Source organism: Triturus cristatus, chromosome 1_1 (assembly GCF_964204655.1).
Source record: "Triturus cristatus chromosome 1_1, aTriCri1.1, whole genome shotgun sequence".
NCBI lineage: Eukaryota > Metazoa > Chordata > Amphibia > Caudata > Salamandridae > Triturus > Triturus cristatus.
In genome coordinates this window covers 91,304,541-91,325,506 of record NC_140579.1, presented here as the reverse complement: position 1 = coordinate 91,325,506, position 20,966 = coordinate 91,304,541, and the positions used below count along the sequence as shown (strand labels likewise).

General features: G+C 43.2%; 1 protein-coding gene across 4 annotated transcripts in view; it reads right to left on the bottom strand.

The window, feature by feature from the left end:
- LOC146869579 (butyrophilin subfamily 3 member A3-like) overlaps window positions 1-20,966 on the bottom strand; it is a 473,774-nt gene that overhangs the window by 322,924 nt on the left and 129,884 nt on the right. For all 4 annotated transcript variants that reach the window (XM_085606426.1, XM_085606395.1, XM_085606440.1 and 1 more), the window contains 2 exons: window positions 9,390-9,737; window positions 449-727 (listed from right to left, as the gene is read on the bottom strand). In XM_085606426.1, the coding sequence (XP_085462552.1) occupies window positions 449-727; window positions 9,390-9,737 (627 nt within the window). The remainder of the gene's footprint in view (window positions 1-448; window positions 728-9,389; window positions 9,738-20,966) is intronic.

Below are 20,966 nucleotides of genomic sequence, written 5' to 3'. Positions count from 1 at the left end.
CAACCCTGACCCTAAGATCGGCTAGCATTCATCTTCTGGGGGCCCTTAAGTCATTATGCGCAGCCTTCCAATTCCGGTCTTTTCATCTTCTACCCCTGCTTCACTGGAGCTCTGCCACCGAAACTAGCACAAGTTCAAGAAAAAAGCAGAGCTCTACCCTTCTCATCCTCACTGCCATGTGCAGTTCACAATCACAGATGTTTTTGTGGAACATGTGTCTGTCTGTCTTTCCCTTGATGTTCAGGCAATACGGACTGAACGTATATCGCAAATCTTCTTCGTGGCTGCAGGTTAACCACTCAACTATCACATTTATGTACTATAATTAGTACTTTAATAAACGTTTCTGGTTGAAATGTTGTGGTTGTTACTACTCCTATGAAAATCAAATAAATAAATATATTCATTTTGAGCTTTCCTAACTCATGCAGTTTGGTCTGGCTCTCACCTGTTATGTGGACTGTTGACTGCTTCCACTCACTCAGTACGGGGTTTCGGATGCAGCAGGACAATGTGCTGGGATGACCATTGAAGATATAAGTCGTCTTAACATGAAACAGGTGTTTGCCACCCATAACCTTCCTCTCGGTGGATGAGGATGTGTTATTCGCGTCTCCATCTCTCCAGAGTGCCTCTGGCTCAGGATACCAGCCCGAAGATTCACACACAACCGCGATTCCTCCATGTTGCAAGTCTTCCAGATGGATGTGCGGCTTCGAGCCCAGAACTAGAATTGAAACAAGATGTTTATGGAAGGTTAGGTGTGAACGTCCTACTCCTCTGTGAGAAGACTGGGTCGCAGTACTTAAAAGGGTGCTTATGCCATGGTTGCTGTGCATATGCCAATGTGTACTGAGATGGTATTATCAGATCAAGCAGTGCAAGAATTCTCGGTTGTGCATTAGTAAACTGCACATGGTCCCACCCCCACACGGGTATTTTTGATTTTTCACCAGTTTTCACTGTTATCAAAACCTACTGTAAAATTTGACACATGTTTCAGTCCCAGGCCCCACATGGCCCATTTGTTCTGTGACCTTATTAATTCTATCCAATTGTAATGTGAACCCAGGTTTCCTCTTTTCATTCCTGATTTATTTGCTACAGTAGTTTCCATTCTCTGATTACGAAGCCATTGTCGCGCCAAACCTCTTTCAGTCAAATTGGAATGAAATCATAACGTTATTGAAACTGGGAAACAGGTCAGATATCTTCAGGCTGTAAATTAAAACGAAATCTTGCATTTTGACTCATTGATGTTCGTGTAAAATGAAATTTTAAAAGGATCTTTAAATGTTGCATGGCTTCAGTGATTTTTTTCAAATAATTACAATACACGGTCTTTGCACAGTAGTTTGCTATCAATAAATCTGTTTCCCTCAGGTACTGTTGGTAATTATTTCTAGAAACCAAAAAGGTGCCATGTTCGTTTTGGATTTAGAGGCTGGCTTTGTTCTTAGGACTGAGATCACGCCACATGTTAGACTGACAACACCATGAGTGCCTTCCACTGTCCCTGCTCCTGGAGCTTCACTGATATATGGGGAGACCATACATCTGAGAAAGAAAATTCATACAAAAAGGGAGTGCTTAGGAAATGCAGCAATATTCCATTTGTACATTCAAAATCCAATTGTTGCAACGTCTTTCCAAATTCTTATCACACAAGAACGGTCTTCTTATACATCCAATAATGCGGGAGCCATGGTACTGTGTTTCAAACAGCCGACCAGCCAACGCATTTCATCCCAAAAATGGGACTTCCTCAGGGCTAAAAGCTAATAAAATATACATTTATATACATATATATGACCAGAAAAAAGGAAAAAACCATGTAATATGCACATATCCCTAACATGCCAACATATGTGCACAATTGCGTCTAAAAACATACAATGGCTCCCTGCACCCAAACTGAACACAAAAAACATTAACCTGTGCATATGTCACCAAAATATATATTATAATACTGGTACTGACACTTTAATAATAGGTCCATGTTCTTTACATAATCACTAGTATTGGCCAGTTTATGCCTTGTCTCAACCAATGACATGAGATACAAGAGAACCCCTGCGTTTACCTCTAAACATGTGTATTGTAAAGCTATTACAAGCCTTTCTTATACGTCTGTGTCTATTGTATCCTCACTAATTTGATAAATGGTGTACCTTCTCTGTATTAAAAGGTGTTAATATAGGAAAAGCGATGTAATTCATGACTCATCTAGTCTTTTTAGATCATTCCACTAGGTTCCTATTAAATAACAATTTTACACAAGTCCACCAGTATATGCCTCCAATCTAAAAACCCTAAAAATTGTTACTGCTGCGTTTCACTTATTTCACAACTTATCTCGTTTTAAGTCAGTTTGCTAAATTGTAACCATATATTCAAAACCCACAAGTGCACCTCTATATTGCTGCTTATTGTATTGATACCAAAAATTCCCACTTTTATTGAATTGTTTTTAACTATTCTTCCTGGATCGTATACACCAGAAAGCAAAGAAAGTTGTAGCTCTGTATCCCCAGTGGGACCTATAAGGACAGAACAGCATCAGGGCATGAATACAGCTCTACACCCCAAACTCTGACTGATGGATCAATTTATAACAAACAGCAGAACTAGTATCATCTAATATGATAGAAAATGCCATTAGAGACCAGTATAACCAAACAATTCTAAAAATCGAAATTCTATTCCACTTTAAACTCAGTCTTTCTGCTCTAGTTCCAGTGGCCCCAACATCTTACTTATTCACCAAAACGATAACCCCTGATTCCAGGCCTAATATCCTGTGTAAATTATGGAGAAGCGGGTAACATCCAATCCATGCAAGAATTTCTTGTATCCCCTAACCGCCCCAACAACCTGTTTATAGGTAACATGACCAATCCTGTTTTCCAAAAATGTAAAACCACCAATCCGAAACCCTGCATCATCCTACAACCTGATGTCAATTATTGCGTCCAAACCAGAGAGAGTTCTGCCAAATAGACAACCTCACTGGACAAGAGCACCTTCCAATTGCACGCCTCTGTACAATTAGAAAGACAAAGTTGTTGATTTCCGCGTGTAAACATAGGAGCAAACGGGCCCGCTCATAGGAGAAAACCACCTCCAATCACAGACCTTCATATAATTCAAAGTTAGGAACCAAAATCATAAGTGCGGACCAAACTGGGAAATCGTAAAAAGTTTGGATATTCATTGGGCTGAGACAACTTACAAAGGAAAAAGAATAAATACCAGAAAGGAAAATGTAAAGCTCATAATACTCGTTGGGACACGGCCTATCTACAACATTATGTCTCTATCTCCTCCCTGCTTGAGTAGGCTCAAGCAACTTCCAATAACTAAGGATGTGAACTAGAGAGGAAACAATAAGACTTGTGTGTTCATTGGGTCTTGATAATATCAAATAACAAGCCGCTATAACATCCGTGCTATGTTGAAGGAACCTGTGGTGTAGGTCAATAACGAGACTAATGCAAACGCATTGTCATTAGCCAGCCATCATCCAATCCAGGTTATCCAATTCCTACTCGGGAAAAATACCTGAGAGTTAGAATCCAAGTGACGATATTGCAATAAAAAAATCATCATCCCAAGGCAACTTACAAACAAAAAATGTTATTACGAATCCAAGGGGAAGCTATAAGACACATCCAATCATGGGGCCAGCACATACTTCTCCTTATTCATGAATTATCTTGGTCCAGGAGTGGGACCATGTTTTGACATTCCTTCAAAGCGGTTAATGTTTTAGGGGGTGTAACACCCCTGTGATATATGTCAACCCTTCCTAAGGGCTTACTAATGTGGCAGCAGTGTGTTATAACCAACGTTTTAGGGAGAATGTTGTTACACTCCAATTCAGTAGAGGGAAGGCGAAGCACAAGTCCTGCTTATGTGAATGGTAAAGGGGGTACGTGGGTTACACCCCAATGCAGTTGAGTGTGGAAGGAGCCCTGGTCCTGTTTGAATGTTTGTGTTGTGGAGGGTAATGGGCAGTTAATGTTCCCTGATGGATGAGCAGAGAAGTTTTGGATTATCTGTACACTTGTACCGTAAATTTGTGGGACATATTTATTGCTTGTGGATTTTGCCATGTTATATTCCAAAGTATTTTTTTTTGTCTCTATAATTTCAGAGATGTGTTGTAATCTACGTATGAGTATAATGCGCATCCTCCACATTGATGTTCTCTTCCCTGCTGCTCAGCCAGTGTGAGAGGTAATTAGAATGGAGAGTGTTTGCATTTAGATGAGTTCAGTTGGAGTGGATGTAAATAAACCTATATTCTTAACTTATAAGGATCCATCTTAATTGTAAAAAAATGCATTTTCTTTTTTGACTGCATTTATTAAGGCAACTTATACTTGATTTTAAGTAAATATACAGTGTTTATAAGGGGACTGTCCACTTAGCCTTCATGGACTTGTCCTCAGCTTTTGACTGTGTGAACAGGAAGAACCTCTGGCAGTCCATGAGGGCAAAGGGGGTTGATGGAGGCATTGTGGATTTTTTAGAAGATCTACATAGATCCACCAGAGCAAATGTTAAATTTTCTCAGGATCTGAGCTTGACGAAGGACTTTAAAATCAAAAGGGGAGTCCGACAAGGATGTATACTGGCTCCCTTTTTGTTTAATTTTTATATCAATGACTTTGCAGGAAGTAGGGGCTGATTGTCCAGAGTGGGGTGCCGGGGTATCCCGGTCCTACTATATGCGGACGATGCTGTCCTTATATCTAGGACTAAAAGAGGTCTCCAAGCACTTTTAACTGCTTTTAAATCTTTTATGTCAGACAGGGATCTCACAATAAATAACTCCAAATCATTCATTATGCAGGTAGGCCAAACCCCAAAAAAGAATTTTCAATTTAATGTGGGCAATGAAAAGATTCCCATTTCTAGCACGTTCTCCTATCTCGGTGTCCTTTTTGACAACAAACTGAGTTGGGGCCCGTACATATTGAAAAAGAAAGGGGACTTTACTAGAGTGAACGCAGCTATCTTTAATTTTGCCTCAAAACTGGGGGAAAAGTCTACCGGTAAAATGTTGCAATTATATAATGCCAAATCAGTGGCTATGGCATCTTTTGGAAGTGAAATTTGGGGGTATAGCTCGGGTGAGCGGTTACAGATTGTGGAGAATATTTTCCTGAAACGCTTACTGTGTCTCCCACAAGGTACATCTAATTTAGCTGTTCATGAGGAGTTGGGGGTACAGTATATCAATGATATTTTTTCCCTGCGACCACTGATGTGCTGGTTAAAACTATGGTTAAACTCCGATATCCCCCTAACGCACATGATCTTAAAAGATTGCTTGTCTATGGATAACTCATCTGCTGTACCCTGGCTGAAATATATTAGGAAAGGTTTAAGCTTAGAGCGGGGTGAGCTATTCGAAACTACTGAATGTATTATTAAGGGGGATGTGGAGGCAATAAAAACAGCCTTCATGATGGACAGGAAAATGATGAGGGAAGCTAAGGAGGCACAGAAATCAAGCGTAAGGATTTTTCTTATGTTAAAAACTACTCCACACACCTAATGGGATCTCTGTCTTCTTATGAGAAATTTTTATTAACTAGATTTCGGATGAATTTATTTCATCATTTGCTTGTCAGACCATATATTTCGTTTTTTAATAAAGAAGCAGCATCCTGCGGCTGCGACGGAAAGTCTCCGCAGGACATGCTGCATTTTATGTTTTTATGTAAATTTTACGAATTTCCCTGTAAACGCTATCTGGTCCCGTTTTTAAAGAAACGTGATTTTGATCAGATCAGACCTGCCATGATGTATTTACAATTACTATGTAGTGATAGTATTCTTTTTGTAATAGAGTTTTCAAAGTCGGCTGTCAATTATAGAAAATGCCTGGATTTATAAGTATGTTCCGCCTAAAATTCCTGGTAACTCAGCACTGATGTATCCAAATGATGAATTTATTCCCAATATTTATTCTTATTGTGTCGTATTTGTGTGTACTTTTATGGTTTGTTTAAACAAAACCGAAATAAAGTTCTTATTGATTGATTGATTAAGGCAACTATTTTTTTGTCAAAGTGTGGGAAAAGTTTCAAATACAATTCAAGTAAACCCCAATAAGATGTTAGCTGTTCCTTATTCCCAGGATATATAGCTTCAGAATTTTTAGCTTAAGTACTATGCATTTAGCACTTCTGTAATCCACGCCACTTGCTTCATACTTCTATTTCTGAGAATGTAGAGTCAAAGCTCTCTCTTTCAGTACAGACCAAACTCTGGTAAGTCTCTCATCTTACATTGCTTTCAAGCCTTTGGAAAGCTGACACATGACCAAAAGGCATGCATTTCAAAATGCTCCCCGAGGGGTGACAAACGAGGTGAGATGTTTGGAATCCTTTGTTAAAATTATCTGGTAGTTAGCCACAGACATATCAAGGGGAGCAAACATCATAACCCCATTTAAAGGTTATAGTATCTCATCAATATTGCATACAGGTTTGCAATATACCCATGTATTATAGTATACATTGTGTAAATCTACACAGACCCTCAAAGTAGGGTAACTTTTATGAGCAAGAACAATTGGGACCAACCATTCACAACTTTCAATAGGTTCTATAATCTCAAGATGACACAAGCAGTTTAGTTCATCACACTGTAATTCATCCCTCAAGCACAGCAGTACTTTGTGAACTCTGTGAACCATAGTTTTTGGCAGTGTCTTTACATTTTTTTTGTTAAACACTTCATGAAACTGTTGGATCAAACACTCATTGGAGGACACACTCAAGCAGCCTCCCCACATGGCATTGAACAAATGGGATTGAGATATGACACGATCTACATGATTCTGGTTCAAAATTATTTTGATTCCCCAAAATCCTTCCACCATAATCGGTTCAATCCATATTTCGCATTATACACGGCAGATGTTCATAAACTAGGGACTGAAGATGCTTGAAACTGAGCTGACAGTCAAAGTCTCCTTCAACTGCCTTCCCCCATAGTTGAGAATTTTTACATTAGGTTTAATTTGAGAGATTAAAATTTCTTAAGTACTTCTGACCCTATGATTTTAAAAGATGGCCATTACCGGGACCACTGTACCATTTAGACGTACATCACAGGTAGGATGTTTTCTTCTTTTTCTTCTTATGTTGCACACATAACTAGTGTCACAGTTGTCACACTGAGGACAGCATCACTGTCATCCCCACTGTTTTTACTCTCATCAATAAGAGATAGTACAGCCTTGTGTGACATGCAGCAGACTCTCAAAAACTGACCCTTTTTGTTACATTCAAAGCAAACTTAAATATGTCGGGACAGTTCCTAGCTGAAGAGGTGTAGTTTTTCTCCCATACCAGAAGCAGATGAGAATGTCACTGACCCGCACATTGCCATTTTTCCAATCACACTTAGGTTCTTTAGTTTGACCTTCCTGATGATGATATGAGACTTCATTGCAGTGAGCAAGAACATAACGAAAAGGTAAAGTAGGAACAAAATTCTCCATTGCCTTGGCAATAGTGATGGGTGTCTCTAAATCTGGATTGTCAGTTTAAATCAAACATTCCTGAACACCTTCCTTACATCAGGAACATCAGTTTTTCCAAAATATTATGTGAATTCTAGAGCGCGAAGGAACGCGCAAGAAAACATTTCATAATAAAAGTATTGCCTCTTTGTACTATGTATAAGTGACATCGGCCCATTTCTATAAATCACCTGTCTCCAGAAATGGTGGCTATCTTTAAACATCTTTACAGTCTGAGAAGTGTATAAATCGCACGTGACATCATTGGTATGGTTATCTCAAACAGTCAACTGAACCATGGGATATTCACTGTGGATCATGAAAGGCTGAGATCAATGCTGAAAATGTTCGCTTCTGGTCCTGCTGCGGAGATCTCTCCAAAACAACTCTGCAGCGGGACTAGTCTCATCCTATACAGTGTACTGAGTACTGGGGATCAGTTACTGTCAGGTGAACGGAGTGTGGAACTCCATCTTCTGTGATAGCACACTCGGAGAGAATGAAGCCAGTGATTTCCACTGTCGGTCTGAGCAGTTCTACATTTTGGAATGTGTTGATGGATTGTTGAGGGGGCTCTGGACAATCCCCTGATGTAAATGCTGCCCTGGTGCTCCCTATGACATTGGCCTCCATTCACAGCAGAACCACAGAAGCAACAACAGCTGCCAGGACCGCAGCTGCCAGAGCTACTGTAAGAGCAGTGGCTACTGAAGTGAACACAGCTCTGCAGACTAGGACACTCACAGTCTGTTAACCATCAACATCCTACTTCTTCAAGCCCCATATATAGCTCTCTTTCTATGGAGCAGTTTGTCATTAATTGTTCCTGTAAATGAACAACGCTTAATAACAAGCCCTGGGCAAAGTTTAAATCACCTCAGTGTAATTTGCATAATGTTGGGGATTTCGCTTTTACCTTATGTGAAATTCGCACAATTATGCCACTTTGCGTAATAACGTACCATTTGTGATAAAAACTTTCTTTGAAATGTACCATTCACGGTAAAAATTAACCTCAAACACATGGGAACAACAGAGCAAAAGCAGCTGCTGTTCCCGGGTCATTTGTTAAATGTGTCCTCGCATCAAAAACTGACAAAGGACACATTTGGGGCTAAAATAGAGGAAAATGACAGACTTGCATTTGACCTAATTATGTGAAAATTAAAAGCATTGAAATAACCTTCACACCATGTGAGGAAGCCACTATTGTCATCTTAGATTTTTCTGTCACCAGGAAAGGACTCCATGTTTATAGAGCCCGTCATTGATGTGCCAACAGCACAATAATCAAGCCCTGGGGCTGATCGTGCAATGTTCTGTATAATGATGCTCTCGCACTAGCACAATAAACAGAATCTGCCTGGTCCTCTCAATGGACTGTCCATGGATTCAGCATCCGCTGTTGAGATTTTGACAGAAATATGCTCATAATTTGGACACTTCCGGGTCCCATTACAACCAGTCGTACAGCTGAGCATCCCTTGAGTCAAACCTTTAATACATTGACAGGAACTTCCATGATAGTGGATCCTGTCAATGTTGGGAGCTGTCTGCTGGACCAGCCAATCTCTTTAAATTCAGAGCATGGTTACCCCATCAGGGTGACGGAGCATTTTACTGCATCGCCCTAATGGGGCAAGTACCATACTCTGACATCTAAATCAGGCCTCTAGTCTTAGAATCTGCATCATGACTGAGCTAAAAACACGTTGCCACACATTTTATGAAAGGCCATTTCTCTCCCTTGTATGCTCACCCTGCTGAGAAGTTCCTGAGATGTTGAATATGACTGAACAGGTCGATCATAACGATATTTTCATAACTAAATGTACATGTGACTGACCTGCCACCTTTAGCTCCACTTCTGCCTCTTCATAGAAAGATCCTGAATCATAGAAACATGTGTAGAGGCCACTGTCAGAGTGCTGAACATTGTGAATTATCAAGTACACGCGACCAGCTTTGATGCCATCTTTAATGAGGGTTGTCCTCCTTCGGTACTCTGGCATCTGATTTTCAAACCGGTCCTTTTTGTCCCGATACAAGTGGACAAGGTCCTGGTATTTGTCTTTAAACCATCGTATAGTCATCTCTTCTGCATTGATCTGGGGTGACAGGTGACATGGTAACACGGCATCTTCTCCAGGAGGGATGACCAGGGGCAGGTGCAGTCCAATGACCGAAAATCTCGCTGAGAAACAAAAAGAGAAAAAATATAGAATAAAAAGAGAAGAAACACGCAGCAGGAAATATACAAAGTGTAAATTGGGGCACAATACTCAAATGTGTTACAAATTATACATCCTGGTGTCCCATATGAAGTGCAGAGGCTGATGGGCCAGTGTCAGTATCAAGCATTCTTAGAGTAAGTTATTTTTGGTAGAATCCCCTCCAAGTTGACAATCCTCACTAGGAACCGCCATAGAAGGTAGATGTAAAGTCGATGTAGATTCATTTTTCTGCATTGGATTCTTATTTATTCTGCCCTACTGATTTAGATCCTGCTTTGCAATCTTTCAGAACATTCCAATACTTTAGACATGAGTTTGCGTTTTGATGGCAAGTTCTCCACCTGCCAGAATGATGGAATTATCACTCCCCCGCAGCAGCGTTGGACCAGAGAAATTAGGTTTCCACACCGAAACTGCTAAATCTCCCCACGCCTTTGTTCACCATCAAATCAGACACCCAGAAGTGCACTCCCTAATTACATTGTATGATAACATGTCTGGTCTACCTCACATATGGGGTTCAAGAGCTGTATCCAGCATTTAAAGGACACCAAACAGATCTTTATATATATATGTATTTTTCACTGTTTCTGTGACCCGCACTGCTCCCCAGTCCACTACGAGTTTTCAGTCTCGATTGTGTGGTGTGAGCATCGTCAACGCTTAGTTCTCAATTCCCTCTTCGGGCTGGAGACAGGAGGGGGTGGACCTTTCACTAGTACTTAACACGGATGTCACTTCTCCTGTGCAGCGGACGAGCGCAGCAGGCGCGCCGCTGGCACACCAAAGGCAACCACGTCTGCGCCCGTCCGCGGCCGGACAGGGCCAAGGGCCAGACACTCTGCTCGTTTTTTATGTTACACTGCATTAGAGCCAACATCAATGCAGGGAAATTGGGCTATTGATCCGTGCACCCATTCCAAACTAGATGAACTTGAGATCCTGGCCCACAAGCACCCCTCCCCTGATATTCCTCTCACCCCTCTTAGCCAGTTATCCCTTAACAATGACAAGCATCGGCAAGCTCCTACCAACCCCGCACACCAAGCGTTGGAGGGACTTTCTGTTTGCTATCTAAATACACGCTCAATGGTGAAACACCAGCTCGAGATCTTCCACCTTTCACATACTGACAAACCTGACATCCTCCTTCTCTCAGAAACGTGGTTGACAATGGAATCTGCTCCTGACATCCTTGCAGCAATTCCAGACAATTACTATATCCTTCAGGCTAATAGACCTGCAGGTAAAATTGGAGGAGGTTTTGAGAAGTTGGCCTGATATATGCTGTCCACTAGTTCTAGTGGGCACCTTGTATCAGTTCAAACAACCCCTTATGGTGATTGGTTAAAGACAACCTTTATTGAAAGCTATCCTAGTGGTAGCTATGGAGAGCAGCCTTCAGGCTAAGTCTTGAGGGAATGTAAAGCAGCTTGTTTTACCAGTCTATAATCTCTTGAATGACCAAATGAAAGGACAACCACACCAGGTATATATTTAAAATATATGTATTTAGGATAAAACACACCCCTCTAGTCTCTTTATGAGACTGGAGTTCGAAGTGCTTAATTTACAAGTTGGCAATCAACAGTAATAGCACAAATACACGTTTGGGCCTTAGGGGCGTACCAAACCATATACCAATAAAGTGGTATAAGAACCACGACTGAAATAGACACAAGGCCTAGAGCCTGTAGAATCGCTGGGACCCCAAGGAACCACCCAAGGTAGTGACACAGGGGACCTATGGGGGCCGTGTGCAGTGTGTAAACACAACCGCGGGTTCCCGTTAGCTTCTATGGGCAATGTTGCAGTTGGAAATTTAAAGATTAGGGACACTTAGAATCGAGTCAGGACCAAACCCTTTTGGACTTAAAAAGTTCTAGGGCTAGCACACACGGGAGCACCGGAGTACTCGTGCTACCTCACCCAGGGAAGCCGGGTGCATAGGTGTCTTTTGGTGTCGGGTCGCGTCGTCGATTTCAATGGAAGCTGGCGAAGAAGTGCTGCTGCCGTGAAGAGGAGAAGTGTCCGAAGCGATCCAAGCCTGGATCTAGGATGGAAGGAACCTGAAAGCAGAGGGGACAGAGTCTGGGTCACTTGCCAGTGACCAGGGGCAGGATGGACCAATGCCCACAGATGTCGGGTGCCTCAGGTCAGTTGACGGGTGTCTTGACTCTTAAGCCACGAGGTCCAGGAGGCATCGACGAAGCCCACAAGCCGGATTCGAGCTGTCTCACGAAGTCTGTCGAGTGCTGCGGTGTCGGCGACCAGATTGGACCCAACAAGCCTTAGCAACGGCAAGTCTCGTGGACAGAGAAGCAGGACGTCGGTGCAGACCAGCAAGGTCTGAGGGATTCACCCAGCGAGGGTAAGTCGGGGCACGTCTGGAGCAACCAGGAAAGCCCAAGCAGAAGAGGAGTTGCCTTTGTGGGGACCCACTAGCCAACGGGCTAGCGATCGCGAAGGAGCTTCTAGCGGTCGCACTAGAACCCGGCCCACGGGTCACTCGTGGAGTGGAGGCCAAAGATCTTCGGTGCAGTCAGTGCTCAAGGCTGGGGCTACTCGGAGCCCAAAGCAGAACTTCAAGGATAAACAGGAAGTCGATGAACCAGTACGCGGTGCCCAGGGGTCATGGTTCCTCGTCACCCACAATAGCCACGGGCCCCAGCTTTGCTGTGGAGTCAGGGTAGCCTCGGGGAAGGGTTGGCAGTTCTTTGTGTCTTTTAAAATCCTTTGACCCTGCATATATTACTTGATGGAGCTTGATCTGCCGCCAAGCTCGTTCTTGGTATTATTACAACTAGCATCTAGCTAGTGATTATACTCTTTACCGCTGACACTTATTTGGTGGGTTGGCGGCTCTTTGTGTCTTTTAAAATGCTTTGACCCTGTATATATTACTTGATGGAGCTTGATATGCCGCCAAACTCGTTTTTCGTTTTTGGTATATTTACAACTAGCATCTACTTGTTGAAAACTGCTCCTCATGTTTTAATGAGAACCTCGATTTGTTGCCGCTGATTCTGCCATTACGCCGCTACGCATTGTATGTCGGCGTGAAGAATGACTCCTTAAATCTGACATATGAGAGCTGTTTCACTATGTTGAGTTTCTAGTGTGGTCGCTGTTCAAACACTTTTTAGGTCTCGCCTGGCGAACGCAGCGCGAAGCGCTGTCGCCAGCGAGATCTATTGTTGCTGACTTGCCTCGGAAGGGGGACAGGAGATGGGCACGAGCAGGCTCTCGGCGGATTTGAGTTGGTGTACGCGCTTACAGCCACGCAGCGTGCACATCTCCTGTCCCCCTTCCCTCGCAAGCCAGCAAGCAGTTTCACTTTCGTCCTCACCAGCCTCATGTAATTTTTTTTTTAAATGCGCTCCAAGCACGTCGCGCTTTAAATGTACAACATGCAATTTTGTTTTTTTTTAAATGCACACGTGCGCTCCAAGCGCGGCGCGCTTTAAACGTACAGCATGCCCCACTTACCAGCTCTTGTGGGGACTCCGGCTGGTCGTGAGTCTTCAGCGGCTCACTGCAGCACCACGCGGGGCTCCGTCTTGCTCACAGGAGCCCCGTCTGAAACCATGCGGCATTCACGAAGGCTGGGTGGGCTCCCGCCGGACTTCTGCTTTACTTTTTTTGCCTTGGCTGCACGATGCAGCACTCATTAAAGTACGGCGGCTTTTGAAGTACGCACGCGCCGCCGTCCTTGTGCACGAGCCGCAGTCGCAGAACACGCAAAAGATTCAGTTACTGCGCATGCGCGGGCAGCCCTCCACCTCCCAGGTCTCCTCCACGGCCCAGATATGGATCTGCTTTCTGGCGGAAGAGGCTCTAGTAACTCATTTTATTTACTATTTTTTTTACTTTTGGGTTCCGCACTTGTTGTTAAAGTGTTTAGAAATGGAAGAAGGGGCTGACAGGGAGGCCAGGATATTAGTCCACGCCCACGGTCTCATCTCTTGTAAAAAAAACGGGTACGGTGTTATTTACCTGACATGTACCCGACACGGTTTACTTATAAAGGCCTTTGAGAGAAACCAGTCTGTCGGCAGTATTTTTACGTTTTAATGTCTAGCCTTGATAATATATCCCTGACTTTACCCATCTCTTCTGGACTCTCCAACCTTCATTCAATTTAATCTTGCAAACCCTACTGGCCTTTCAGAGTTCGGATTGTGACTGACTCTGTCCAGCCCTGTAAAGCTTGTCCGGCGACGATGTTTGGCCGGCCCTTCTGGACTAGAAAATTCTCAAAATCTGCCCAGAAGCGTCAGCCCGACAGAAAGATGATTCTGCCCCTTCAGTAGCTTTACATTCAACAGATACTCGTCATTCAGAGCTGGACACGTGAATGACTCCTCTGCTCTTCTGGCCTTTTGCCGTGCACCGGACCTGCCCTCCCTTACCTGTCTTTCAGAGGCATGTCGAAAAGCCTTCAGATTTTATCCGATCTGATTTCATCGGCTACTCTGTAGAAATATAGCGCCCACTAGGGTCTAGCGCCTCGCCTCCAGGCGCATGCTGACTTTAATGTCCTTTTTTCCTCCGCCCTGCAGAACATCTCGTGCACATGCTGTGGAATGAAGCTCACCATGGTGTGAGTTTACATTTCACTGAAACCCCAGCAGTTCTAAACAGTGACACCAATCCAGCCTCCTTCCTGCTGTGTTGCCGTACAGATACAAGTCAGAACACTGAGGCAGCATCATAGCTCGGAGGTCAATGCCCCTGCTGCAGACCACTAGACGTCATCCTCAAAATGAATTCCAACTAGTTGGACTCACTCAGTCTTTCATGCTTTGAGATCGATTAATTGAGCCTCACCAGGTTGGCTAAAAATGCCACCTATTATTTATTATTCAAGCGCCTAGAAACATTGCGATGTTAATGCTCTGCTCGAACCTGAGGTCCTTGCATAATAAATGGCATACAAGAATCATGGAAATAAAATGTATACCTATTGTGAAGCAAAATGAGACAACTGCAGAATGTAAAGACAAAAACGCGAGGGAGTGTGAAAAAGAAAACACTATGGCGGGACGAGATAACAAAATGCATTGGCAAAGCCAACAGGACTTGCTTCCTGTTGCCTTTGCCTTTTAGAAAAGTTGGCTGCCCAGCATCATCCAACAAGCATTTGCAATGCAACAGGTCTCGCATTTACGCGAGTTTTAGCTATTTACAGTGTAAATGACAATGCCTTTTATTTATGTTTTTTTTTTTTTTTAAACGCATTGTCATTTACAATGCCAATAGATCCAACTCGCGTAAATGCGAGACCTATTGCATTGCAAATGCTTGTTTAATATAGCTTTTGGAATAACATAGGATGGTAGTGGCAGTCCGTGGCGAGTGAAAGAGTATAAATGTCCTTTGTTTCTGATAAAGTGCCTAGAAATATCTCACCGTAGTACCGGGTATGGTGGAGAGGTGACTGTCTATATATTTCGATATACTTGGCTTCTAACACGTTTTTTCTGTTGAGGCTATTTTATTGTGTTTGATTGTTTCAAAAACAAACAGTGGTGAAGGTGTGACTGTTACAATTTTTGATACACTCGATTTCCATTATGATTTTTTGTCGGGACCCTTATATTGGGCCTCACTGTTCTATGAAATATGTAAATGATAATATTCATGTGAATAAGGTATGAGCCTTTTGCAATACACTCTCCTTAGATAATATAACACTGTTGTTCACAGCGTCTCTTTTCGTAACATTTATATAAATCTTATAACACAGTGAGTTGATACTGCAATTTCTATCTAAATGGGAACAAAAATGTTTTTAAGATATGTATCTATTCCTGACTATTGAGACATAACATTAGCTACCGTATTTTTCCAACAGGATATATAGGTTCAAGTGCAATACACTTTACCCTATGAATATTTTGGAAACTATTCTGCGACTTACTCTGGAAAAACTGAAGGTATGCTTCCATGTATTTAATAGATAAAGTCCATATGTTAAGGCATGACTTCTGACTGCAGGTATATGATATTATAAAATTGTGATAGCTTACATAAATTTTGACACTGTTTTATCCTTTGTATAGATTTAGGGTAGACCCTTTTAGGACATCTACAAATTTAGCGTCTGATTGATTCTCTATTGGGCTGTTGACATTAGGCTAAAATAGACTTTTTCCCACAACACTTAGAGATCTCTTTCATAATAAAATTTTGATTTTGATTGATTTAGCTTTTGGACAGTAGCAAAATGCTAAATATTCTCAGTGATTTCTTTCTTAACATTATTTTCAATATTTACGCTGGATATGTAGAGTGTTTTAGTGGAAATTGAAGTTTCTCTCCCCTCACTCCCATTGTTTCTTGGCTTAAAAATGATATATAAATGTGATGCATTGACAGACCTGGAGGCTGTTCATTTTGTATGTATAACTGTTGGTATTTAATACAGATTTTATGTGTAATTTTATATGTACTAGTTATATTTGGATGTCTGTTTTCATTTTTGTGTTGGTTCATTCAAGTAATGTTGGGATATAGATGTGTGTTATGTAAGTCTAGTGTCTTATGATTTGAATGTAATATATATATTGTCTTGTCTTGTTGCAGCCCTGATGAAGTTCCCTATGGGGGAATGAAACGCGTTGGCTGGACAATTTTACATCAGATGGAATCTTTAAAGCTAGAATAAAGAAGTTATTTTTCTACAACTATTTGACTTTTGTCTTTTTTGAACGGTGCACCCCCTTCTATTCAAAATAGCCTCGGGAAAGTCAGGAAATCCACCTCTTGTGATGCAGAGACTTCGGCGTCCAACGGGAGGTTCGGAATTGCAGACCGGACAGTTGCTTATTTGGTGCCTGCTAGGCAGGGGAGTCACTCCTTGACCCCAAGGGAGATTTCTTCAGTCTTCTAGTCAGGATAGAACGTCGAAGGTCCAAGATATATAGCGGAGTTTCGTCCAGGGTAATCTAAAGTCGCAAGGACTGGGATCCCATACTTATACTAAGTTTGGGGGTTGGACATACTCCAGGGACCCATCTATGGGAGGGTTTGGAAAGAGGGGTGGTTACACCCATTTCCTTTGTCCAGTTTCGTGCCAGAGCAGGGGTAGGTAACCCCTGCAACCAGTTTGAACTGGACTATGCACAGGGACACCACGTGTGCCCCCAGGGCAGGACTTCAAAGCACCAGAGAGTGCTCCCATCCAGCCCCAATACACATCAGCCTGTCTGTCCAGGCCTCCCCTGCTGGAGTTTGGTCAGCAGCAGGAGGCCAGACCCGTGTCTGTGGCAGAGGGATCCATTTTGTGATGCCAGGGCTCAGGAAAGTCCTACCGGGTTGAGCCAGTGTGAACATGACTCTCCCTCTAGAAGGGTGGAATGCTACCCCCGCCACCAGAACTGGCGGGGGGGGGGGTAGTATTCCAAAGCCTTTGACACCAAACACAACATGTTTCCGTGCAGCCATCCCAAAGTTAGCATTTACCGCAAGGTTATAATGCACTTACGAGTATATGGTCAGGCTCCACCACAAACAGCATCAGAGAATGGACTCCGAACGCTTCAGAGGGGCTCTGCTCATGCAGGGGCACCCTCTCACATAAAAACCAAGCACTCTGCCTTCAGGATTGTTAAGGCCTGCCATAGGAGTGACTTATAGGTTTTATATGTGTGTGCAATGGTAGTGATATAGGTAGCCTATACCACTGTAAGGGGTGCAAGCACACCCTTACCCAGGCTGCAGTAGCAGACCTGTGGTGCCATTTTGGAGTGCTTCCCAGGGGTGGCATAATACATGCTTCAGCCCCTGGTAGGCCGCTGTGGTACCTATGCCCTAGGTACATAGTATACCATATACTAGGGGCTTATAAGGCACTCCAGAATCCAATTAGTTATATACCTAATGTACATGGAAACCATTTCAGAGAGGAAGTAGCTAGGCTGGGGTCCTGATTAGCAGGGCCACAGACAGACTAAGGCCGAAAAACCGTGAAATACCAGCAAAAAGTGGGGGTACCCATGTGAAGCAGATCCTACTCTCCTACAGAGGGGTCGCAGCATTAATCCAACAGAAGCACAAATTTACATCATTAGTATCTGTAGGAATCACCTTGGTCGACAGCCTTCTAATAAAATTTGAATCTCACCACTCATCCTTTATATGTATACTATGTTATAGACCTCCCCACCATTTTCCTAGATTTCCCCAGTTGTTAGGTGATATGATCAAAGAACTGGTGGTTAACCATTCTTAAATCTTGATTATTGGCGATTTTAACTTCTGGCCCGACGACGTACGAGAAAGTCCCTGTTCTATCGAATTCACTGAACTCTTAATGGGCCTGAACTGCACTCAGCATCTAAAGGTAGCCACACATATTAAGGGGCACATTTTAGACCAGGTCTGGACCTCCAACTTAGACATTTCTCATCTGCAGGTTTCCCCTTGTATATGGTCGGACCATCACTTTATTACCTTGGTTATTTCCCTTGTCCGCCCTACTAACATTTCCTCACCAGGTAATTTTATGGCCAGAAACTAGGGTCGATGGACATCAATGAATTTTGTTCCCTGTTAACTGCCTCAGCCCCCACTGCCATAGACGAGTCTTCTCATACTGAAGCGGAAAATATAAATACTTGGCTGGACTCGACCAGAGATAGCATAGTCCCCTTGAGAAAAATTAAAACTAGGACTCCCCATGATGCACAACGCTGGTTTTCCGTAGACCTAAAATTAAAGAAACTTGCACTGAGACAAGCTGAACGCAAGTGGCGTCACGACTACTGCCCCACTAAAAAGGCTGTTTTTGTGTCTCTACTGAGAGACTATAAAACCGCTATTCTTAAGACCAAGGCTGAATACTTTTCCCTTAAAATATTAAATTCAGCCAACAAAGCCAAGGACATTCTCTCTATTGTGGACGAACTTGCCTCACTGGACCGAGTCACGGCAAAACCCGTTCCATCACAAACTTTATGTAATTCTCTCAACTCTTTTTTTAATCGAGAAAATCACCACCATTAAAGGCTAGTATTCCGAAACCCTCCTTACCCCTAGTCCTCTCATGTCCTTACACAAACCCTGCTCATCTAGATCAAATTTCTCTTATCACTCAAGACACTTTTTTTGCCCTACTAAAAAAAAGTCAGCTCCGGCTCCCCCACGGATAGTTGCCCCCCTCATATCCTTCGGGAAGCATTCCTACGCTGCCCAGATCCTCCCCTGCTGCTTCTTAACAACTCTCCTGCTCAAGGGATTGTTCCAGACTTATTTAAAAAGCAGAAGTTGTCCCCATCCTTAAGAAACCTAGTTTAGATCCTTTGGTTCCTGGTAATTACCACCCCATTTCTTTGTTACCTTATTTAAGTAAGATTCTGGAAGCCCACGTCACCAATTGTCTCAGTTCTTTTGTAGAGCAATCCCACTATCTGGAACCTCATCAAGCAGGGTTCAGACCTGAACATTCAATTGAGTGTCATCTTGGCAGCCCTGGATGAACTGAGAGTGGGAGCTGATCAGTGCATCACCCAGGCCCTGGTGCTCCTGGATTTGTCGACCGCTTTTGACACGGTCGACCATCATCTTTTGATCGACCGTGTCGGCTGCGCCAGGATCCGGGGTCTGCCGTTGAAGTGGAACACTTCCTTTCTCGACAACCGCTCCCAATCAGATAGCCTCACTAATTTTTGTGCAGAACAAAGCAAATTGACCTGTGGGGTCCCACAGAGCTCTTCCCTCTCACCCCTTCTTTTTAACCTGTACATCTTACCTCTGATCCTGACCTTAAATAAAAGAGAGGTTATAGTCTTTAATTATGCCGACGATCTTCAACTGGTGTTTAACATTGATTCATCTGCATCATCTGCTGCGAGTCTCCAATCTACAATGAATTTTATCAGTGATTGGATGAATATAAATCAGCTCAAATTAAATCCTGATAAAACCAGGCTGATCCTCACTGGCGGGTCGACCAACCCTTGGAACTCCAACTTCTGGCCTCCATTTCTGGGGAGACCCCACTCCCAGCGAGTTCTGTTAAAAGCCTGTGAATTGTGATCAGTAATGACCTAAATATGAAGGCTCAGATCTGCTCAGTGGTCTCTGGATGTTTTTTTCATCTGCGACGAATTCGAAAAATCAGCAGATTGCTGTCCACAGAGGCTTTCTTGGGACCTATTTGTCACCGGTCGCTTTTATGTCCCTAAAGCCAATATTCGTGGACCAGTTTACAGTCTGTTCGGAGTATATACCACTCAGAATTGTTCATAATGACAGTAGTTCCACTGGTTTACATTTATGTGGGTCTGTGTTGTGTGATTCAACTTCAAATCCTCATGTCGTCTGCAGGGATAGTTCTTCATCTCCATATCCTCCTGACTGTCCTCAAATTAGAATAAGACAATTTGTGGACCAACATTCCACGAATGATGCAGCCTTGGTACGGCCCTCGTCAGCTTGTGCCATTTAGGTTGACGCTGCTCTCATTGACAAATGCTTTAAAAATTTCCAATATGAATATGATAAGAATAAAGCAAAACCAAAGGGGATGATGGACAGAGTGTTGAACATTGCAAGCACTCACCCCCAGCCAACTGATCTGGGTTTGATCCATCACCGTTCTTTAGCCCACTCTGCCACCCCAGTTCAGACATGGCCATATGCAAATCAGTCTGACCCTGTGCCTACAGTCCAGCCCGAACTGCCAAGCCATGCCTTCCGTGGACCGGAAACAAGCTTCCTAGGACCGGTTTCTGGCATTTCAGCCGTCTTCAGCCAGGCTTGCTTGAATCCAGTGGCAAAGTGAGCAAGGGACTCACGTCTGAGCATACCCTGCCAACTTATGGCGAACAAAGCAAAACCAAAGGGGATGATGGACGGAGTGTTGGCAGGGTATGCTCAGACGTGAGTCCCTTGCTCACTTTGCCACTGGATTCAAGCAAGCCTGGCTGAAGACGACACAATGCAGGATTCTGTGCGTTGCAGTATCTTGTGTCTCCGATGTCGCCTGCTTCTAGGCATAGTTGCAGGAGTGGTCCGTTTAGGATGGGGCAGCCAGAGCTGCAGCCGTGACGTCCAGGTCATTGAACTCAGTGCACGCATCAGGACTGCTTCTGGGTCAATGGGCAGCAGATGGGCCACCACTTAAACACGAGTAACAACAGCAAACTAGCAGCCCAACAAGACTTCAACGAGGTCCAATTGCT